Below are 24989 nucleotides of genomic sequence, written 5' to 3'. Positions count from 1 at the left end.
TTCTCAAAACAGGAAATAAGAGTAACTGGACTAAGAGTCCACAGCCTCGCTAGCAGCTCCGTGAGGCTGTGAGCTAGATGCTAATGCTATCAGGGTTATAATGACAACGCTAACATGCTGACTAAGCAGGTATAATGTTTATCATGTTCAACATCTTACTTTAACAGGTTAGCATGCTGACATTCGCTTATTAGCACTTAACACAAAGGCTGATGGGAATGTCATCAGTTTTGTAGGTATTTAGTCATAAACCTAAATATTGGACAAATCTCGACCCGATGACGGCGCTTTAATTAAAAATTAAAGGATCCCCAAAGTTACTACAATTCATCCTGAGAGGGACATACATGTTAGTACCAAATTGTATGACAATCCATCCAATATTTGTTAAGATATTCAGTCTGGATCAGTGGGCTCCGGTCTGAAAAGTGAAGTCGATGTTGAAGTGCCTTAAACTTGCATTCTTTCTAATGTCCAGCAGGGGGCGACTCCTCTGGTTGCAAAAAGAAGGCTGATTGTATAGAAATCTATGAGAAAATGAGCCTACTTCTCACTTGATTTATTACCTCAGTAAACATTGTAAACATGAGTTTATGGTCTCAATCGCTAGTTTCAAGTCTTCTTCAATACAGTATGATGTTCATTTAGTAAATTATGGTCCCATTTAGAGTTAAATAGACCGTAAAGCAGGGGATAGTTTAGGGCGTGGCTACCTTGTGATTGACAGGTCGCTACCACGGCGTTGTCCGTGTTTTTGTCTAACAACTTTAACCCTTTCACAGTGTGATTTCAGTTCATGAAAGTTAATAATAACATTTTTGTCGTCTAAAAATGCGAGTCCATGAACCAATGGCTGGCGGTGTTTCTAATATATTTTTTCTTATATACAGCCTATGGTCTGGATCAGAGTGGTGGACCAACCAAACTGCCGACAGACCGTCCATCCAGAGAAAAACATTGTCAAACTTGCACATTATAGGAAAATGAAGGTAACCCTACTCTTGTACACCATTATCCTGTATCAGTATACAAAATAACAGCCTGTGAGTCTCTTGCCTCGCTTGAGCGACTAGGTGTTACCTCCCGGGCAGAAACAATGGACAAGTGTTTAAATATTGACTCTGGCTCTGGAAAAGACACATTTATTTCACTCTCACCTCGGGTCATGGCTGAACCTTGACTGTGTGTTTGCTCTGCCTCGATCCTGCTGATCTTGGCTGTTTTCCTGTAACTATCCAAGCGCGGAGATCATTTTCTGACAGACTCTTTAACAATGGGGAAAAGGGATGGTTTTTATTCTGAAGTGTGTTTTGAAATACCAGTTTTGGACACACAGTATCAGTAGCTCAGTGCTGTGGGTTAAAGTATACAAAGTGTTGTACCTATATGACACAAAAAGGCATACATTCATATTCTGAACACAGTGTTAGACTACTTTATGATTGCGTGGTGTCCTAAAATTTATATAACGAAGAAAACGGAAAATAGAGGCAGACAAAACAAGTGCTTATTATAATAACTTTAACTTTTTTAAGTATAAATCCTTCTCTAATCATGTTCCTAATATTTCTATATATGTGCATTTTTTTTACTCTCAATATGTAAAATATGAAACAGTGTTAATGTGATAGAGAAAAATAAACTAGGAGCTTGTTTGGCATCTGAGCTTTGCTGGTTAGACAAAGACGGAGAAATAAGGAGTACAGGAGGAAAAGGAAAGGAGGAAAGGAAAGTCGTACAGCAGGGAGGATTTCTCCCACAGCGAGCCAGAATAGACTCAAACACATACGATCGACACGAGACCACATGCCTGCACCCATTCCATGCTTTCAGTTTCCACACCGGCTAACAAGTGAGCGCACGCGACAGACAAAAAAGATCAGACAATTAGATCACAAGCTGTGTGTAAGTCACTTGTTTCCAATAAAGGGAGACTGGCACACAAGAGTTTAGGGGGCGAGTGTTGACGATCCAGGGGTTAGAGGGGTCAAGTGAGGAGGGGGGACGGGTGGGAGGTCAGGAGGGGTCAGGCAGGTCTCAGTTCATTGGCGTCTCTTGGGTGGGCAAGTCTTCATCAGGCTGACTGAGCAAAGAATCGGAGGGGGGGACGCCGCTTTCCGGCTCGCCAGAGTCACTGCTGGTGGACGCTGATGGACTCATCTTGATCTGATGCAGGGGGAGGAGAAAAGACGAGGAATAATTCAATTATTGACTCCCATAACTCAAGTTAACAATATGATTTAAACACACACACACAAAAAACAAGTAAATTCTAAATAAAAATCTGTGGTAAAATTTGCAAAACTCAAGGTTCACTTAGTAGCTTTTTCTGGAGCTAAAATTTAAAATGCATCAATGTAATGTAAAAAATCCATAAACACAAAACGTCCTTCTATAAACAGATTTCAGCTCGTAATTGAATCTATATAAAGCGAGACCTATGTAACTTTTGAAAGAAGAAATAACACAATCTTCCGCTTACAAATGAAAAGTTTAATTCACAAGCAACAAAACGCACCGTTGCTCAATTAATTATAATGAGGAGATTCTGCTGCTACAGCCTTAAGGGCCGTTCACATGCTGCGTTTTTTGCGCCCTCAAATCCATTGTTGTCAATGTAGACACGTGGAAGGCGCGCTCAAAAGCAAGAGGTGATTAGAAAGTGGTTTAAAAGGTGAATTCCTGTTTTTATTAACAATGGAGTGTTGATGAACGTCCGTGACCTCTAGGAATATTGGATAAAGCTATGAATAGAGATATTACATACTGATTGAAAGGATAATGTTTACAATTGACCAACTAACTAACCATAATATCTCTATAACTACGTTCATAATCAAATTGACACATGTTCTATTACACAGACATGTGACAGTTATGAAAAGTTGAAGTTACATCTCCTCTCTCGAACGATTTGACTTTTACTTCACTCAGAGCAGCTCTCAATCATGACGTCTCACCCCCTTTTTATAGCATCAAATAACTAATTAAAACCAAACTTGTCAGAAATATGAACACTTGAACAAACATCAGCTTGATAAGAACTACTTAAAATGACAGAAACCATCTTTGAGAAAAATGTATTTGATGTGTACTTTGACTTTTTAGTTTGGCTCATATCCCATCCACTAACATGGAGGGGGCGGGGTTTATGACCTATACTGCAGCCAACCACCAGGGGGCGATATAGGTGTTTTGGCTTCACTATACACAGTGTTTTTAATCAGTTACCTTCAAAGTCTCCACTTTCTCCTCAAATGACCTGAAAGTTGGTGCATTCCTGTGAAAGAAAAAGACACAAAACGACAAGATCACAGACTTTGTTAGACTTTATCTGATGTGCTTATACACTCTACGAGTTTGGGAAAGTGGAGCTGCAGACAACAAGGAAGAAGGAGCAGGACATGACTGTAATCACACCTTTAGAGGTCAAGTTATCGGATACTCCACACAGACAATGCAGGATTTTAAAGTGACCCCATTCAATACAGTATGTTTTATTAGCATGAATGTAACATGGACAATATTGCCAAACTGTCACCTAATAATGAGGCATTCTACTCTGTTGCAGAAACACAGATGGATGCTCAAGTTATTTGTTTATTATATTTTTGTTGGATAAAGGTCAACATGGTTGGCATGAATGTAATACATTTCAAATTTTTAATCTTACATAGAGCTGAAATGATTAATACATTAGTCTATTGACTAGGGCTGCAACTAATGATTATTTTCATTGTCAATTAATCTGTCGATTATTTTCTCAATTAATCGATTAGTTGTTTGGTTTATAAAATGTCAGAAAATGTTGACAAATGTCCATCAGTGTTTCCCAAAGCCCAAGATGACGTCCTCAAATGTTTTGTTTTGTCCATAACTCAAAGATATTCAGTTTACTGTCATAGAGGAGTAAAGAAACCAGAAAATATTCACTTTTAAGAAGCTGGAATTTTTTTTCTTAAAAAATTACTCAAACCAATTGATCGGTTATACAAAACATTTTTTTTAATTTAATAGTTGAAAACTATTTGATTAATTGATGCAGCTCTACTATTGACTATGGATTATCAATTAATTGTTCACTTTTTTGAGCAAAAAATGCCCAAAAATGTCTGTGGTTCTTGCCTCTCAAATATGAGCATTTTCTGGTTTACTTAGTCTTCTGTGACAGTAAACTAAATCTCTTTGGTTGCAGCTCTAATCTCACACACAAGATCAAAAGATCAAGAGAATTTGAGCGCAAAAAATTGGTGTAGAGAAAGTGGTGTGTGATAATACTCCATACCAGTAAAGTACACTGGACAGCACGTATTTTCCACGTTTCTGAATGTGGGTCTTTCCAAATTCACAGCTAACTGATGCTGCCTCTGGTTTCAACGATGCCTTTTTATCTCAAGATTTTTGCTTGGCCCCTGTCAGCTCGACGAAACAGAGGTCTGTCTAAGCAAGATTATAAAAACTGCAGCTTCACTGATAGCTCATAGTAGCTCTTAGTGGCGGTCGCTCACACTTGAGAGACATTTTTATACAATCCCTAACATGAAAATACAGAACTAACGGCAAACAAGTTTCTCTTTCCTCCAGTGTTGCACAAACACACTGTGCAGCTTTTTCCTCTTTCTCATTTCATACATTAACACTCATAGCTCAGAGGGCACCACTGTGTGCCAGACTCACATCAACACAAACTTCCCCTTACCTCATGGCAGGCATACTAGCTGAGTGTTGTATTGAGCGCATGCTATCCGACAGCATTATGGAGAAGAAAGGGGGGGTGTTAGTGGTCGTCTTTACATAGTGCAGACAGTTTTACACAGACAGAACAAAGAGAGAAAGACATGCAAACACAACAAACCCTCATTTGTTCTCCTATACGTTCAAGCAGCGAGTGTTCTTGTGCATAAATCCTATAAATCCTGCTTTATCCCATTAAGATTGATTGTGTATTAACACAGTGGGTGTGTGCTAATCCTGTGTATTATGGGGGGGAATATCTTGTCATCAAACACACATACATACACACAAACACCCCCTATGACCCCTGTCAGGTCGCTCTTCACCACCCCACCCCCAAACCAGCTCTGTGTTGAGGCTCATCCGTGAGGCTGCACTTCTCAGCACACTGGTGCTTTGAGGGGCCTAATAATCTTGTTTGCGGCTCAGTAATCCAGAGAGAAGAAGGATGACAGGGGAGAAGACAGATTAGGATCTCAACTGGAGCTATATCTCAGATGGAACAATCTGTTGCTGGGGTTTTAAGCCTCATTTAAGCAGGAAATATTAGCAATAATGTATATGAGTAGGCACTTTGAAAGTAGAATTTGAGGACAGAAAATCAATCCATTAGATCTATGGCTACCGTAATATATCCCTTTATGAATAAGGAGAAGATAATGGTAGTTGTGAACTGTAATGTGATTAGAATGGGCAAAATTGGTTATTAATGGAGCTATCTAATGGCATCATCATATCAGACCCACATGTTATTACCGCTACATTTACACAGAAATAGGACTCTGGTTGCAGTTTAGTCTGTAGAGTTTTTACATGTACATTTTGTTCATGCCAAATAAAATAGATGGAAGGAAAGAAAGTAAGAAAGAAAATTGGAAATATTCAGAGACTGAATCTCCCAGCCCATCTAACTAGCACTTTGAGATCCCTGGGCAATTTCTAGGAAATAAATCATCAGGTTGCTCAATGGAACAAAGGCTAATGTGGTTTCTCAAAGATTCAGTGCTTCACAAAATATCATTCACTTTTAAAGGGGACATATCATGAAAAACTCACTTTTTCAGTGCTTGTGCACATACATTTGAGTACCTGGAGTTCCTACCGACCATAGACTGTATAAAATATGGACGTAGTCTCCGTGACGTCACCCATAGGTTTCTGAAGAGCCGTTGCGAAGCTCAAAGACGGTGGCCCCGGCCGTCACCATCTTGGCAGTGACGACGCTTGACAGTGACCTAAGTCACGGCTAATCCAAAAATGGCCAAAGAAGTGGATCGTTGGTGGAGGTGAGGTGGGCCGGGTGACGCAGCAGAGCAGACAGCTCGCAGCTAGCGACCTGAGACAGCACCCACCTGTCACTCAAAGTAGCCACGCCCTCAATTATGCCGAAATTTAAGCCCCATAATTTAAACAGGTGAGTTATACAACAATTCACTCCTTGTACAGTTGTCACGAATGGGGATATTAGCTATAGAGACCAAAAACGTTTTTGTACCAGGCTATAAACATGTTTATTTCTGCTGTAAAGTTGGGCATTTTATTGGGGGGGGGGTCTTTGGGAATTGACTCTGTTTTAGAGCCAGCCTCAAGTGGCCATTTGAAGAACTGCAGTTTTTGGCACTTCATTTCGCAGCACCGGAGGTTGCTGCTTGGTATCACCCCACAAACTGCGAAATAAGTGAACCCAGTCAGTTTTTTGTGGGCTGTCTAGATCAGAAAAACATGTGATTCAACAAGCCATTCAGATTTGGCTCCCCTTCCTATGTCACATGCAGGCTCATTAGAATATATCACCCACAGCATGAGAACTACCTTTGCAAAGGTGCACCATATTTTTCTTGCAAGCCAATCAGAGCAGACTGGACTTTTTCAGGAGCGGGGCTTAAAGAGACAGGCACTAAAACAGAGCTTTCCAGACAGAGGGTGAATACAGGTATATTCAGACAGACAGTATGAGAAAAGTAAAGCATTATTTGAACTTTAAAGCATGTAAACATGCTCTAGTAGAAAAATAGAAAAATACATGTATAAACCTGGAAATGAGCATACGTCCCCTTAAAAGTCACGTTGCTGTCTCCTGTCTGACTCACCTGACATCCTCGAGCTTCCGGGTGATGGCTGTGCCCACGTTAGTGAACGCTGCCGATGTCCTTCTATAGCTGAAAGACAGGAGGGGAGGGAGAAGAGATGGGGAGCAAAAAGAGAGGATATGAAAGTGATGAAAAGAGACAGAGAGATCAAAGACTGAAGAGAGGCATCAAGGTCAGAGCTAAACTTCAATGTCTTTTTCATTTTAAAAAGCCTGAAAGCATCACAATGCTGCTCGTTTCCTGTCATATAAAACCCAACAGTTTCACTCCTGCTACAGGCAGCTTGTCAAGAGCACTGACGTCTTTTTTCCTCATTGTTCAGAAGAGAAAGAGCCTTCTCTCAATGGTGCTGACAGTTAACCATGTTCTCAAGGCATTCAGTACAGAAATAAATGAATCATTATCAAACAAGCAGCGGATGTATATGTTGGATAATAAAGCTGTTGTTCATGAGGTCAAAAGGACAAGCTACTACAGAGGGTATCTCATGAAAGGTGTAATTACCTATAATCAAGAGGCAAAAGCTTGACAGGCAAGGTTTCATAATGAGAAACCATGTAACAAGTGAAATATAGCAGGTCAAACGTCAGCATACTGTGGTAGGCAAGCACTTACGCAGAAGAGGTGGTGACATCCTGCCAGGTTTTGGTGAAATTCTGTTTCAGCTCATTGAGCGGTGTGATGTTCAGCTTCCTCTTAATGTCTGCCAACTGCTTCTCCTTGGCTGCCAGCACCTGGGACAGAGTCAGGATCTCATCCTCAACCTGCACACATACACATACCCACAGTTAGACAATTGTCAGTTTTTCAAGGTTTTAAATGTACATGCGATGCTTAACCTTGTCTTGTCTGACTATATATCAGTTCAACTGGAAAACCAAATACAGAGTGTAAAGGTTGAACTATAATGTCTATGTCCAAATTGAGCTGCAACAATTAGTCAATTTAATGAATTGGTTCATTGCCAGAAAATGTATCAGCAACTATTTGGACAAAAATGCAAAACATTCTCCGTCTGAAACCAGTTTCTCCAACGTGTGGATTTGCTGCTTTTCTCTATTTTTCATTGTAAAGTGATTATCTTTGGATTATGGCCCGTTGGTTGGATAAAGCATGACATTGGAAGATGTCAACTTGGACACTGGGAAAAGGTATATAGAGGAGTAATGTCTACCTGACCAGAGAATGAAGTCACTCTCCCTCTACATGTGTTGTAATCAGAGCTTCTCTGTGCTTTATTGACATAGCCAGCCGGCCGTGCATGCTTTTTAGTGCATGTGAGCGTGCCCCATTGGCTAGCTCAAAGCCGCTGCTCTGCACTGCACTCATACGGCGGTTACAACTGATTTCCCCGTCCCGACCGACACCATTCGTCGCGGAAGCGTAGCACCCACCCTCTGGTTCCCCCTCAGGTAAACACTGTTAGCTCTGTCAGCTCTTTCGCCGTATTTTTGTTAGCGCTGTTAGCTGCGAGCTGCCGGCTCGCCATCGCTATGTTGACAGCCGTTGAGAGGCGATGGAAATGCTCCCGATCCCGTATTTAGCACTTCTTTCATCGCACTGCATTTACATGTAAATATAAAAGCAGTGGAAATACTGTCTGTAAGTGGTTGGATCAGCTACAGGGGCAACAAGGGACCTAAAATGAGCATCTTGTTGCTATGGAAGGCTGCTATGTGAACACAGCCTGGCCTTGAAATTAAAAGACACTCAAAGCATACATTACACATGTACGAGGTAACGCCAGACTCAAAAACAGCAGTCAAAGTGGTGTATACATATATTGTAGCCTGCTTTTGAAACCCTTATCCACTATTTGCAAGATCGGGTTCAACACCTGAGCTTGATTTCCTGAACTAAGACCCGTTTAATCCCTGATCCCTCCTGTCCTGACCTTGACCAACTCTTCTTGCAGCTCGTGCCGTTCTTCCTCTGTCATGACGGGAGGAGGGGTAGAGGGGCCGGCAACCACCACTGCGTCTTCTCCCACCTCTGGGGCCGAGTCCGGATGCTGCTGGGAACCTGGAAGGTAAGATGAAAAATGTTAGATCCATCCGTACCTCTCACTTGGCATGTCATGCGTCTGCTTTGAGGCGGCAGAATCGCTCTCTTTTTTTTTTTTTTTTTAAATGACACGTTCACATGTTTGTGCCCATGTTTGCTGTGTGACAGTGAACAGGTGGTATGGGAGGGGAGGCTGATGTTGGCTGTCAAGCTCTGCTCAGCTGTCATGTTCCCCTGGAGGATGGTAGCAGGTGAATATGGGAAAGATAGCAGAGAGCAGGATTAGAAAAGTTAAGGATGCTAAAGATGCTGTTTGATGACGGGTGATAGCCAAGAGGGAAAAGCTCTCGCAGTCATATATTCACTCCACTCACGTACAGTATACCGTGAGCACGCTTGTCTTTTGATGTTGCCGTCTCTGACCGAGCTGTGGCCAGTAGGAGCAGCAGTGCATCAATAATACAAAGAACTTTCTAGATGGAGACATCCTGGGCTCAGACAGCGTGAGAGAACAGAGCAAAGGAGTTGTTAAGATCCGTCAGTCAAAAGGACACCAGCAGGTGAGGATGTACGGGGCCAGAACTGAGCTGGAATAGGGACACAAACATGTCTCTGAAATCATTTTTATTCTTATCTGGGTTTTCCCAGTATTCAGAGTAAAAGCAAAAAAATATAGAAACAAATAAACACATGGTATGGTGTAAAAAAAAAAAAAAGAGAGAGAAAACCCAAGAGTTAAATAAATAATTGTTGGGGGAGGAGACAAAAAAAGGAACTGATTGAGAACAAAAAATGGGTCTATACTGTCCCATTACCAGGGGGGAAGGCAGAATCCCCATGTATAGACTGAGAAGAGGCTAAAATAGACCGGCAAATTAATTTCATTAAAGCATTGACCTTAACAAATATTGAACTTCTGAACCCACTAGAATCATGGAAATAGCAAGAAAATTAGGGTTGGCCTTGTGCATTGCCCATTGTAAATACAGTAGGAAGCTAAATAACATTGTTTAATTGTCCGATTACCCTTAAGGCCGTTCGTTACACACGGGGCGTGACGAATAAACGACACAAAAGTGCGAAATACTCTCCTAGGAATATTATGTACAGTATCTATGGCTTTTAGTCTGACAGGTAAGAACAGAAGGAGTGGATCTGGTCTGCACTGCACTTTGTTAAAAGTATTCATGACAAAAACAGTTCAAAAAAATATATTGACATGCAAATTAAACACACAAAATAAACACCCCCGGCGTTTTAAGGCCTTTAGAATGAACAAGAACATCTTGTTCTGCATATGCACGGTTGTTGTTGTCGGAGATCATCTTAATCAGAAAATACAATGACATGCTAACAATGGAAATAATGCTTACTCACTTTGTCGCCGAGAGTTGGATGAGAGGATCGATACCACTCTCATATCTATCTGTAAAATATGAAGCTAACACTAGCAGCTAGTTAGTTTAGCTTAAAATCTGCCAACCAGCATCGCTAGGTTCTAGTGGTTTTGGTACCTTTTCTCTCTTTCATATCGCTCTCTAAAGCTCCCAACACTTTTAAAAACATGAACTGAGACAGAATATTCGTCAAGGACAGAGATACCAAAATCACAAGCAATATATACTCCCACGAAGAATACGATACAAACATAATCTACTCATGAAGTAACACCAGTTCTCAGCCTTCCAATCGCAAAATGTTGCCACAAGCTCAGGACTGGGCTGTGCCATTACTCGTTCTAACAATAAGTAATACCATGGGAATAAGAAGCATGGATTTTCCAACTAAAAATCAGTACATAATTTTACAGAGGAAATAGAGGCGGGCATTACAGTAATTAGGAGAGTGGGAATCACCACCCCCACTGTTCCTCTGAAGCGTTACACATCATCTGCCCTCGAGCTCTCCCCCACCCCCCTCATATATCTTTCTCACGTCTTACATTTGCCCTCTCTTCCCATTACTGATGACACAGCAGTGCCATTCACACACACAGACACACTATATAGACACACACCTGCTTACAGCGACAGAATTGTGTAATGGACACTTCCCCTCAGTCACTAAAAAGACAAATCCCCCTCCGTATTAAATAGTACTTTTATTTTGATAACCTACATTATGCTGCCTTTTTTGTGAGATTACAGTGAAAGTCCATTACCTCATCAAGGTGACACCTAGCATGAGTTATCTGCTGTGTACAATGTTGTAATACATTTCTGCAGACAGCAATGCGAGATATGTACGTGTGAGTGTGGAGGTGCTGAGTGCGAGACAGAAGTTTCTATGTGGGTGTAGGCCAAAGTTTGGCTCGCTTTACCAAACTGCATACTCACCCACATTTCTGCTCCACCCCTCTGCTTTAGCTCATTTCCTCTTAGACCAACTGTAAGAGCCACTTAAGCACATACTGTATTTGTAACATGCTCTACCCAATGACCACCTAACTCTCTGTAGCTGTCAAATCCATAACAGCTAATTAGAAAAACAGGCTTGAGAAACAGACTGCCAGCTCATAATTATCTCTTCTTTTGTAATAACGAGTCACAAGCAAAGCTCAACAATGGTTTAGGTCAGCATGACTAATGAAGCCTAATCATCATTATAGTTGGTACTTTGTTATTGTGACTCATATCTGATTTATACTCCTGTGCGCCTACGTGGGCTGCTCTTGCGTACGCTAGGCATACATACATAGTACTGCGGCGGATTGCATGTAGCATGTAATTACTTTTTGATTTGGACCCGAGGTTTCCAAGTCCTTTGTCAGGTCGTCTTTAATTTATATAATAGACGTGATTCAATAGTTCCATATAAATTTGGCCAAACACTACTCCATGGCTGGAAAAAAAATTATGGAAGAGTGGGATGATGAGGAGGAGCTCCAGTGCCTAGAATTAATAAGGTTGTTGTTGCAACGGATGTGAGGTACTTGTCCGGAAATCCCACCTCCCGGCTCTGATATCAATCAGATTTCTTATTGGTGCCCGGACCGTAGTCACATTTTTCAGGAGGTGCGCAGCGCAGAAGTATAAATTAGTCACATGTGGAATTGGTAGATTATTTTCTTTAGTCTGGACGCTCGGTTTCTTTTATTTTTTAATTAAAGTAGCCTATAATACAATCTTACAGTTAAAATAAAATAACAAGACTGAAAATTAAAATTAAAGATGTGTCTGTGATCTGATCTCCTACATTCCACCTTCATGCACTAAAACGAAACAATAAAATCTTTTCCTTTTTCTGATGCAGTGTGGCAAAGACACTTTTAAGACAACGAGGCAGTCTGCACGGCAGAAAGTCACACTAGATTTGTTATGAAGACGTTTGTGACTCTCTCCAATCCAAAGCGGATGATATGGAACAAAGTGTTGAGATAGTCTTACACAGAGACTCAGTCATGGTACACCAGCTGCCACCCACATGTGGTTCTGACATACTGTACAATATACACTTGACTTATTCAACATAATATCAGATATTACACTACTGATAGTATGTGGTCTCAAATTCCTACATTTCTACAAAATTAATGGCAGTCACCTTGAAAGACAGTTCAACATTGGACCCCAAAAGCTACGGCAACATCTTCCTAGCATGAAATAATCACAATTTCAAAAGTTCAGAAAGCACACACTGTAAGGAGCAGACCAATGTCACACAACTCTTTTCCATTACACCAAATTCACCAAAAGTTTTCTGCCATCTTGTTATCCATAAATATTAAGAGATGGAAGTAATTTGAGCCCCCTATGTTTTCAAAATTGAGTAAAAAAACACACTGATGAAAGCAAGATAGATGAGATCATTTGATGTACTGGACAAGAGTCGTACAATGAAATAATCATAACCATAGCAAAATGAATTGAATCTCATTCAGAAGTATAATTAGTCTGTTAACTAAATGAAGGTAAACTGAAAATTGGCAAAAGATGCTGTCACACAAACACACACACATGCCACCAAATTCTTCCCGTCTAATTAACCAAACCCTTGTATTGTCTTTCTGTCCAGCACACACACACAAACACACACAGTCATAGTCACAGTCATCACATCCTCCGCCCGGCCTCTCCCTTTCCTCCTTGTGATTACCTCTGCTTTTGACAGCTGGCGAGCTGGGCGGCGTGTCACTGTAGGCCGGGGAGAGGTAGAGGTAGCTGGCGTTGACTCCTTGTTCAAAGTCAAAGGGAGAGTGGTATTCCTCCAGGGGCTCCATGTTTACAGCTTGTAGTGTGTGTGTTGGTCGGAGTGACTCCCCACCTCCCGACCGCCACCACCACCACTACCTCCGCAAAGCCAGCCAAGTGCTGATTGTCTGCATGTGATCCAGGCGCGTGCTGTCTCCTTGTTTACAGCGTCCTGGACTCTTGTGGTGTGTGTGACAGAGGCACAATATCCAAGTGTGTGTGTACGTGGGAGGAGGTTTTGTATTGGCTTTCAGGTGGTCAGAGAGTGAGAGTGAGAGTACAGTGAAGCTGGATTTCCATGCTCTGTCTCTGCAGCAGGCCAAGGCGTTGTGAACCAACCCTCTGCTCCTTTCTTTCTGTTAATAAGTTACCTGTCCCGTCAAGCAGCTGTTACACACACACGCCCTCTTCCTCTCCACCGTAATCCCAAAGGTCACTCCGTCAATCCGTCCTCCAAACATCAATTTGTGCAATCAGTGCCGTTTTCAGATGCTAGCCACTGTTAGTGGAGCCGGTGCTGTTGCGTGACACTCCGGTTTCAATACTCTCAGGTCTCTCTGTCAGTTCTCTCCCTCCCTCCCTCTACTGTCATCCAAGGAGGAAATAAAAGAGGTCCCATTTGTGTGGGCAGGTCACATGATGTGTGTGTGTGTGTGTGTGTGTGTGGGAGGGTGGGGGGGGGGCATTAGATGAAAAGCATAATCTGCAGTGTCCCAGATTACAGCGACGCGCTAATCCAGGGTGGCCAGTCCAGCTTGGAGCAGCAGTAATGCTAGTCAGCTACAACGGAGGGAGAGGAGGCCAGAGGCTACACTTGCTATTGTGTGTGCGTACTTCAGGAAAAGTGCTCTGTGTGTGGTAAAGAGAGCATGTATATATACACGGGCCACTGTGTGTGTTCATATTAGAGCTGCAACGATTAATCGATTGACTAATCGATCAACTATTAAATTAATCACCAACTATTTTGGTAATCGATTAATCAGTTTGAGTATTTTTTCCAGAAAAAAAAAAGTCAAAATTCTCTGATTCCAGCTTCTTAAATTTGAATATTTTCTGGTTTCTTTAGTCCTCTATGAAAGTAAAGTGAATATCTTTGAATTGTGGACAAAACAAGATATTTGAGGACGTCATCTTGGGCTTTGGGAAACACTGATTGACATTTTTCCTCATTTTCTGACATCTTATAGGCCAAACAAATAATTGTTTAGTCAACAACAAAAAAAACAGATTAGTCAACAATTAAATAAAAAAATATATTTTTATTATCAATCAGATTAATCGGTTGATACATAAAATATTAAATCTATCAGAAAATCCCCATATCTGATATATTCAAATTGTTTGTTTTGCCTGTCCAACAGTTCAAAAACCCACTAATATTTATTTTAATATAACAGAAGACAAAAAAACAACAAATATTTAAATTTGAGAGGCTTTAAACAGTGAAATTCTGTCATTTTTGCTTAAAAAATACTTAAATGATTAATTAATTATCAGTTACAATGACCCGTGTCAGATTATAAACCTAATAAATAAAAAAAATAGCATCTAACTGTAATATTTTATATAACTAAAGCAGCACTATAGCACAGTCGTTAGCTTTTAAGATAATGTCCTATGATTATTAACAATTAACATATTCTGTGGGTGTGTGACAATGTAGCCAGACTGCTCCTGTCTGTACCTTTAACTCACACACTTACTTATGTTTGTTATTTTCTATACCGTAGATAAGCAAATGTACACGGCATAAATGTACATGGTATACCGTTTTTATACCGTTACAACCGTAGTCGGCATACATGTTATTACATCATTATCACTGGGTCACAAGAACACAGTATCTAACCACATAAAACATCTAATTTTTCCCCCGCAAATTCTGAAAGTAGTCTTTATGTAATGTCACACCAAAGCGTTTAAAGGAGAGGTATGAGGCAGGAATTCAAGCTACATGAAGAGAGGAAATATGCAGGAATAAGTCATGTATCATTCCATTCAAAGGCATTCAAAGGAGTATCAATAGACAGCAAGCGTGTGCAAGCACCTGCTGATACTCTCAAGGCTGCAGTGAAGTGGAAAAGCAGCCTGGTGACATTGCAGCACTAATTTTATTGGATTTAGCTGATTTTAAATGCTACAAAGGATTTATAGTGTAGCTCTGTAGACAGTATGAGGTTTGGAAGGAGGTAGAGACTCATCCTGAGCATAAAAGGAATCAGAAAGGGAAGGTACAGCAGAGCTGTATGAAATCAGGATTATAGTAAATTCCTAGTAGGAAGCATGACTAAAATTCAAATGTAAATTTGTCCTAAGATTATTCTGATATCTTCGGAAACAGGGATGTCACGATACCAGAAGTTTAGTAGTCGATACCAATACCAGCGAAATTCCACAAATCGATACCACAGTAAAAAACAAAAGTAACATAATAAATCCCATGTATTCAACATCCAATCCTTACTTACTCCTAACATACTGGTTTACCGAGTACCAAGTCGAGTATTAGTAAGTATCAGATTAGCCTTTTTCTGTACACTAACTTCCTTCCACCATTCCTCTGTGGTTAAGAGCCAGACAAGCATGTTTGTGTGCTCTTCTCCAGGAAATACTTCACATTAAGAAGCACTGGGGGACAAATTCCACAATCGACTGTGTCAAAGTGAGGAGAATAGAGTTTTCAATTTTAAAATGAAGGTGTGTGTACTATAAAATATATGAAAGGTTGACATTTTTTATATACAGAAAGACAGAAGTGATGTTGTTTGTACAATCCAAATCACTTGGGTCATGCAAGGCAAACATGCAAGGCTATAATGTAACTGTGCTGTGTCCTGATCTGCAGAGTCAGGCTTCATTGCACTGTGCTTTCATTCAGCAAGGTCAAAGCCCAGGAAGTGACACACATACAGACACTCATCGCACAAACTATCGAGTATCAACATGCACTCTGCATGCACTAAAATAGGCCCACGTCAAGGACAATGACTCCTTCCCAACATCTTTCCTCTCTTGCCCTTCAGATTTGGGGTCTTTTGACTCATTTTTGTTAGGAAGCAACAAAATTGTGTATCAGTATTAAGTCTCACATGGATACATTCAACAAAACCAAGCACACATGCACACTAGTCTTTCCATCCTACTCCATCCAGAGGCCCCCTTTTCACAGTAAAAAGACACATCTTTTTACAGTAAATGTGAGAGATCATTAGAGTGAGACTGCATTATTCTGAGACTAAATAATACAGTGGCAAAATAGGTTCATTTGCAAAATCATGTTTTTTCATGTGTGTGATCCAGGGAATTTCAATCAAACTGGTGTTGGGTTATTTTGATAAAATATCTCAATTTAAAAAAAATGTAATTTTGATTTATTGTTATTGTTGTGCACTCAAGGGATTATCAATCAGGCTGGTGTTGGTTTGTTCATTTTAAGAATGGCTTTTATCTGTTTTTGCAAGTGAACACTTTGATTATTAATGGTGAGGTACATTTTTTAACTTAATCAATACTCAACATAACTTCCACTCTGCAGCCCTCCTGACCTGTGGATCCACTTATTCAAGAGTGACACTGGATTCATGTGACATTTGTTAAAGAAAATCACTGGTGCGGTTGAATTGGATAAATGGTTTGAATTAAAATTCCATCAAAGTCACAGATTTGCTTTTTCATCTTCTTCTTTCTTGTTCTTGGATTATTTATTTGATTTATGAACCAAGAAAAGATAGTAGCAGCAACATCCAAACAACCCATAGCAGCCACCCAGACTGTAACCAGGAAAAACATTTTCAAGTGGTTAATGAAGCACCGCATGAGATCCATTACCTTCCTATTCATGGCACACCCTGTCACATGATTAGCCTAAAACAAGAATCATGGGACATGGATGACTGGGAACGCAGCGAGAGTGCCCACAAAGTTCACATGACATGGTGGTGGACGGTGGTTTTACAGTGGCACGACATGACGTCTGCTCTAAGCCAGCCGGCTGCTGGCTGTAATTTTAAATTTACCATGGAGACACGAGAGTGGTATCAGTCTGCTCATCTAAATCTCGGCAAGAAAGCGAATGAGCATATTCCTCAAAATGTTGAACTATTCCTTTAAAAACAAGGGGAACATACTAAGTCAGGTTCATTCTTCAGACACAAGCTCTGACATATGCAGACTTATCCCTAATATATGGGACCCTGATGTTGAAGAAGAAGCCTGTTCTCTTAGTGAAAAGAGTTTCCCTCATACTATGTGCACAGTCCCCCAACTGGCACTTCATGGCTGCAGTTTACAGCCATGATATTATAAGAAGGAATAAAAGAAAATCTCTGCAATAATAATACAGTAAGACCTACTTTGTTTCAATCATCTCAGTTGGGCTCATGTTCAAGATACTCCCGCCAGCTATTATTAATATTATTATCAAAAAATTTAAAAAATAAAATAAAATTCCCCCCCTGTGGCCTGTGCTTTACCTGGATTAAATATGTTGACTACCTTGTTTCAAAATATATCCTTTAAAAAAAACAACTGAGTTGAGGTAAAATAGCAAGAAAAGAGAAGAGAAGAGAGAAAAATAAGGAGGATTTCAAAACCAAAGCTGGGGTCTGGGGGTCCTCCCCCAGAAAAAATTGAGTTTCAGAGACTTCCCTGAGTTGCTGAGGTGACTTTTAAAGAATGAAAATAACAAAATAATAAGTACACTGCAACAGCATTTGTTTTTGTTAAATAGGCCTACTTTTAATTCTCAGGAAAGAAAACTGAATAATTCGCCCCTCTGGCGTGAACTTGTGTGAATCTCTGGTATAAACTAGGCTAATATATTCATTAGTTTTCATTCATTCATTTTTTGCCCCTGCTTGAGTATTTCTTTCTCTGTACTGAAGGCCCTTTCATGGTACGTGTCCACAGGGGTGTGTTTTATCATTGGATACTTCCACGAGACACAAGGCACTCGGCACCTGATTGGACGAACTCAACTTTATGCAAATGAGAAGCAGCCAATGTGACGGCCCGTCTCTCGAATCACGCCGCCACGCTACCAGAATGAATTGCTCGGCTGCTACATAGACAATGAATGAGAAGCGTGGAATGGACGGAGGCTGTGGACACGAACCATCAGACATAACGCGACAACGACACCGCTGCGCTATGAAACACGTTATTTCCAATGGTTTGCGCCACGCTACGCCAACTTTGCTGTGATGCTGTGGTATGCGCGCGAGTGCAGCTCAATGCATGCCGCGGTGTCGCAAGCAGCTCTCCTCTGCCGGGAAAAGACATTTGGAGTAGCTCTATTGCTGCCCGTGTGGAAACAGTAGGGCTTATACACGCTGTTCAGTGCCAGAAACATGTTGAAATAACAAAAAGGAAAAAATAAAACGGTGTAAAACATTGCCATAAACTGGGAGAAATGCAGAAGAATTGTGACCCCGGGAGGAAATGAAAAACAGGAGTCTCCCGGGAAAATCGCGAGGGTTGGCAAGTATGGAAAACTGTCTACAGTGATGTGAACAGAAAACAATACAGAAAGATGTAGAAAATGGGGCCTGAAATTCCAGTCTCTCTGGAGTCAGTAGTTAGGCCTACAGCAGTTTGTCAGTCTCATTTATCAATATCTATTCTAGTGCTTCTTTGAAAAAGTGATTGATTTAAAAAAAAGGGACTAAATGACAAATGAAATCTTAGGTTATTAAGTTATTCAGGGTTCATAATTTATACACCCACTATGCTCTATTTGACAGTGAGGCCCAAAGTTTCTCTCTACAGTGTCATGTTGAAAGATACTTAGTCTGATGCAGCCAGACAGGTGAGACCTGTGCTTGGCCAAATCTTACACCTTAATGAAAAATTCTCCATAAAGAAGAAGTTAAATGACGAGGAAGGAAATGGCCACCGCAAAATTTGAGCTGACAATTTCTACAGTTTCTTCTTTGTGTTACAGAAAGACTATTAAAGACTGCATTTTAATGCAACATGAAACAATTTAAACAAACACGACATGTATATATAACTATAAGTAGCTTTGTATGCAACTATATTCGGGTTATAAAAGGTATCTTGTTGTGATTTCCATTACTCTCTCTTGTCATTGCTGCAGTAAGCTGAGCATAGTGCAGAAGCTTTAAAGGGTGAGAATATTCAACCCATTATATAGAACATAGGGAACATTTTAATCATACACCACATTTGCCGCTTTTCATTTATGCAATAATCATCTCAAAGATGAAAGTTTTCAAATAGACAGGGGGATTTTCCCTTTAATCTTTGAGATGAAATGTGCAAATCTGCTGACACCAGTGAACCTGCAGGTTTTCTGGTTAGGCTAGGCGCTTTGAGTAGTAGTTTTTGTTCAATAATGGCTCACATCAAACCCTTCAAGAGCTCTTTTTAAAACGACTTGTGACAACCATGTGCAGACAGGCATGTATTTTTGATAGGGCTGTCAATCAATTGGAATATTTAATCATGATTAATTGCATGATTGTCCATAGTTAATCGTGATACATCGCAAATTAATCGCACATTTTTTATCTGTTCAAAATGTACCTTAAAAGGGAGATTTGTCAAGTATTTAATACTCTTATCAACATGGGAGTGGGCAAATAGTCTTGCTTTATGCAAACGTATGTATATATTTATTATTGGAAATCAATCAACAGCACAAAACAATGACAAATATTGTCCAGAAACCCTCACAGGTACTGCATCTAGCATAAAAAATAATTATGCTCAAATCATAACATGGCAAACTCAAGCCCAACAAGCAACAACAGCTGTCAGTGTGTCAGTGTGCTGACTTGACTATGACTTGCCCCAAACTGCATGTGATTATCATAAAGTGGGTATGTCTGTAAAGGGGAGACTCGAGGGTACCCATAGAACCAAGTTTCATTCACATATCTTGAGGTCAGAGGTCAAGGGACCCCTTTGAAAATGGCCATGCCAGTTTTTCCTCAACAAAACTTAGCGTAAGTTTGGAGCGTTATTTAGCCTCCTTACCGACAATATCTTCACTTCACTAAACCTAAAAATTGCAAGATGTGTTTATGCGTTAAAGAAATTAGTGGCGTTAACAGGAAATTGCATTAAAGTATTATTATCACGTTAACTTTAACAGCCCTAGTACATAGTTATTGCTATCCTTTACAGTGCGGAAAATAAGTACTTTTTTAACTTTTCACTGTGCAGCAAACCCCACAGCTATAATGGCCACCAAATATTCAGTCATGTAAAAATGCAAAAGCACTTTTTAGGATAGTTTAATTAGACAGGGCTGGATAATAAATCCATTTTTTAAATTTTGTCAGTAAGATTTTGAGGATTGAGTATGTTTTTGTTCTAGCGAAAAACATTTCTACCACAAACAAGTCCGCTGTGGGCTACATGGTTTGACGGTTGTTATCTGTGACAGACTTCTTCTGGCTGTTCACACAGCTGAAAGCATCCAGTTGTGCCTCACTGAAATCTAATAAGACAAAAATGTTGGCCACTATTCGTGATCAATCTCATTAGACAACTGCATTTGAAAAACAAGATAGATTGGGAAGCCTGACTGTCTCATTTTTGAACATCTGATTTGAGCAAAGGCCACCTAGGCACACACAATCAGAGGAGAGCAGACTCCCCTCACCTGACAGCTCCTTTGAGAACCACCACTAATTATGCTCGCTGACCTTCCTCCTTCTAAAACCTGCTAACCTCGCTCCTTCTCATCTGCCGTCTCTGAGCAGCTGTCAATCACTCGTAAACTCGCGACCAAAGAGTCAAACTACGCGATGAGAAAGTTTGTGACCCGGCCGCCATGTTGAGATCTGTTGAGGAAATACCAAGCACCGCCCACCAGCCGGAGCAAACTTTCTAATTTTACAGCTAAACAGTACACTACAAGATGTTTCTGAAAACATTTGAGGTGAGAAATAGGCATTACAGTAACAGAATATTGATTAATATTTGATTAGCGCTGCATAGTTTGACCGTTTGATCGGTGTGCGTGCGCAAGTGACTGACAGCTGCCTCTGTTGAATGAACAGCCAATAGGAATGCAGTCACGGGCTTGATTTTTTAAAGTCTGAAAACAGAGCCATGAGGAGGTACAGAAGTCTAGTTTTCTCAGAACATTTGAATTACAATATGCTGAAAGGTTATTATGGGATTTTTGCCCAATGATGCCAAAAACTACTGCAGTTTTAAGGAACATCAATCACAAAAACATAGCCACAGGGTACACAATACAGAAGAAAATTAGTTATTGCACCTGTTTGTTGAGGGCAGTGATGGAAGAGGGCATAAAGCTCTTAATGTAGCGTACATTTTCACAGATCAGAGATCTCTATCTGCAGCCGGATGGGAGCAGAGTGAAGCAACAGTTCAGGCCAGAGTAGCTGGGGTCATGGGTTATGTGCTTTGCGTGTGATGGCAGTGTCAATGAGGGCTGGGAGGTTGGGAGAGAGACCAATGACCAATGAAATACTGGTGACTGAGCAGGCTGTAATCCAACAGGTGACAGTGACAAGAACGCAGGTAGAGCTACCATAGCGACCAGCATAAAAGCATGACAATAAAGTGAACTTACTTCAGGGTCTGTTGCCATGAGAGTGTGACGATAAAAAAAGGAGAACTTATCAGTTCCTGTGAGGAACAAGGAAGGAACAAAGAAGGATGAAACTTCTGCTATATTAGGTCACATATCTGTTTCTCTATCTGTGCTTTCAAGGCCACATAAGAAACCTTAAAGAGCTACCACAAGACAAGATATTTGCTGCTTTAACTGCTGGTGCATCAGCTGCACAGACACGGCAGAAAATAATGTAATGTGTTGAAGGAAAACCTTGAAGGTATAGACAAAGCATAGAGAACCTACATTACCAAAGAGGAACCATGGTCACAAGACAAACAGCCAGACAAGCTGCCCCTAACTAATAGTGACTAAGAGACAATTTGCTTAAAAATACATTGAGATGACATAGAGACTGACAGGGTTGTCTGACCAACACAGACCTCATTCAGTCTGATATTAATAAGCACACATTATCAACCAGTAACAAGTTACATCTGTCAATATATAAAATATGCTGCACCTTTTTAACCTTGAGGCCAAAAAACACAAAATACAACAGGCAGACATCAGGAAATTACATTTCTGCAGGGGGTTGAAGAATGTTTTTGCTAAAGGGAAATGAGGTCAGGGCTGTGCCCTGTTTACCTGGCATCCCCTTGAGGTGAAAAAATAAACCTCTGTCATTTGCTTCTTTCCATAATAACTACAAGGCCATGTTATGCTCAAATAAATTACAAGAAAAGAGAGTTTTTGATCAACTAAAACTGAGTCTTACAAGCAAATATTTAATTAATTGAGCAAACACATGCACTTGCCTGAGAAGCAGCTAGGCAAGTACACAAACCTGGAGGATGTGTAGAAGTGGTGTGGAAGTATGGGAGAGCAGATGGCTGCCTAGCAGGAATGGAAATGTCCAGATATGTGTAGGAGAGGAAGGGAAGCAGGACTGGTAGGTACGATGCATTCACAGCATACCTGTGGTTCATGCACTCACCTCCTCTCCTTTTTATTAAAATACTTGGTAGTCAGTCCCACACATGTGCTAGAGGCCTGTTTGACCTCACTAACAAACCTCACAGCTTCCCAACACAGACTGATAGGACTGCGCTATTTCCAAAGTAAACATATTTATGTTCAAAAAAGGCAGGGTGGCTTGACTAGAACAGGTATAAGTGGGGACATTTATAGAAAACATGTAATAAGCTGTCAAACCAGGTGTAAACTGCTTGTAAAAGGTTAAGTTCTCAAATACAGAGCATGGTTTTCACCATACCTCAATTTGATCAAATCTATGCCAAATGTACCTATTGGTGTCAAACCTCTGGCACAATTATGGTTTCCTTTAGTGACAACTTCCTTGTTTATTTGCTGAAGTAAAGTTGGCTCATCTTCTGGTTAAATGTTGGAACAAATGCTGTGTAATATTATACTTCCGTGATTTTTTTGGTAACTGTGGTGTATTAGAAAGATTAATTTCTTTTAAAAAGTCACAAAAAGCGCATTTTATTTGGGTTTGAAAAGTAGCATATGTTATCAACTAGCTAACTTTGCGCACTAGTTTGCTATCTTTCATGTGACACAAAAGTAGTTAGAAAACGTTTTTTTCGGTTGCAACACAGTCACAGTCACTGAGAGACATTTCAGCAAATCATTACCTTTCTCTGCATCCTCCATGGTGCTGTTGCGCGTAGTTTCTGGTAGTTTTGTACGTCCAGAGTCTGCAGGTTGTTCACTTAGTGGCTGCTGCAGATCTTCCTGCTCTCTCTCTCTCTCTCACTCATGTTGCTAGGCATCGTCGTGCGTGCGCGGGGTGGGGTTCGCTGTGACGTCATCACGCTGCAGTGTAAACAGAGGCGAGCACGTGGATCGAGTTTTACATCGTCAACAAGGCAGAAGCTGCATGACAACGACACGTCATTACTATCTTGTTATTGTTTTTTTTAACATACATATCTGTCATATATCTCAGTTATACATAGTTATATATATATATATATTTCCTGCTACAATGTAGCACAAATGAAGAAATTAGGAAAAAATTATTTTAAAAAATTAAATGTAAACTCCAAGATTTTGATTCCCTCTCTGACCAAAATAAAATACAACATCTACTTGGAGAAAATAGTGTCATCGCCATAGAAGCTGCAGGATATGTCAGTGCATGTCACAGCCTAAGAGACAACCACAACAACAACACATAATAGATGTAACTCACACTCTGCCTATTTATTTACTCATCAACTTCATGTTTTGTTTTGTTTTTTACATTTATCCTTTGATATTGCAATATATTGTTATTAATTGTTTTTTATTTGTTTGTTTGTTTTATTGACACAACAAACATTAATTACTTCTTTATTGTTTTCTTCCATTTTACATGCATGTTCTTTTTAAATATCTATATATTGTAATTTGCTTAATGAATTGTATATATGTATATATATGTTTTTGTTTTTATTTTCTTCTTTTTTTATTTTTATTTATTATTGAATTGACGCTTTGGCAATATTGTTCACCTGACAGTCATGCCAATAAAGCAAATTGAATTGAATTGAATTGAATATAGAATAGTAGTGAAATACTTCACACTTCTACACATGTAAATAGCCTACAGCATTAAGTGATAAAGAGGCAGGACTAGTTAAAAAATAATACAGAAATCCTCTGTTAACACATCATACATAGAAAAGCTTGTGATCCCAAGGAGAGACAGTTATATGTAGATAAAGTTTTAACCTGCTGTAATTGTGCACAGAAGACACAATATAACTGGAAAGCATGCTTGGAATGCAGCTTTTATGTGCTTTTTTAAATATTTTTGTTGAGTTGATATTATTGTATACATTTTTGTTAATGTCACATTTATGCTTGCTATCCTAATCAGTTTCTATTTATCATTTTTGTTTAGCAGTTGCCAATGACATATCTCTGGAATGAAGTAAAACTAGTGGCTGTAGCCAGTCCAACATATCTATGTTTTGAAAAATGTCTTTCTTAATAGAAACACTGGAACTTGAATATCAAGCGATATCTTAGGGGAGTTCATACTGAACTGGACTATCAGGTTTTATTCCTGCACATAATGACATCACCACCATTTAATAAATAATACTTGTAGTCAATGATTTATTACTGAGCTGAAGGCCACAACTCAGTCACTGATACCTCCAAGGCCCACTCATTTATTTCACACCTGACGGAATAGTTCCTATTCAGTGCAGGGAAATTAAATTTGTCAAATTCATTCTGGTGTTTATGTCAATTTGATAGCCAGTAGACTTGATACACTAATTGTACACAGCAGGCCTTATTAGACCCTTGGGAATTTAACCATTACAGTGGGAGATACAGCCCCCACCTTGTTGTAATCAAAACCTGGGTTAAATCCCACTCTTGTTCACACACTATGTG

The 24989-nt window shown here is 40.0% G+C and overlaps 1 protein-coding gene across 4 annotated transcripts; it reads right to left on the bottom strand.

Annotated features, from left to right (window-relative positions):
• Nucleotides 1-1266: 1266 nt before the first annotated feature.
• tpd52 (tumor protein D52) lies at nucleotides 1267-23382 on the bottom strand. Of its 4 annotated transcripts, none has more exons than XM_037794136.1 (6): nucleotides 23234-23382; nucleotides 8719-8846; nucleotides 7440-7588; nucleotides 6825-6893; nucleotides 3232-3280; nucleotides 1267-2166 (listed from the first exon to the last, which is right to left on the bottom strand). In XM_037794136.1, the coding sequence occupies exons 1-6, from the start codon at nucleotides 23250-23252 to the stop codon at nucleotides 2038-2040; spliced, it is 543 nt and encodes a 180-aa protein (XP_037650064.1). In that variant the 5' UTR covers nucleotides 23253-23382; the 3' UTR covers nucleotides 1267-2037. The 4 variants fall into 4 exon arrangements, with proteins under 4 accessions (XP_037650064.1, XP_037650063.1, XP_037650065.1 ...); XM_037794135.1 differs by lacking the exon at nucleotides 23234-23382 and adding an exon at nucleotides 12924-13519; XM_037794137.1 differs by lacking the exons at nucleotides 1267-2166; nucleotides 3232-3280; nucleotides 23234-23382 and adding exons at nucleotides 4681-4741; nucleotides 12924-13555.
• Nucleotides 23383-24989: the final 1607 nt, after the last annotated feature.

The sequence above is a fragment of the Sebastes umbrosus genome, chromosome 15 (genome assembly GCF_015220745.1).
Source record: "Sebastes umbrosus isolate fSebUmb1 chromosome 15, fSebUmb1.pri, whole genome shotgun sequence".
Lineage (NCBI taxonomy): Eukaryota > Metazoa > Chordata > Actinopteri > Perciformes > Sebastidae > Sebastes > Sebastes umbrosus.
The sequence above is the reverse complement of the archived record's forward strand: the minus strand, read 5'-3'. Positions and strand labels throughout refer to the sequence as shown.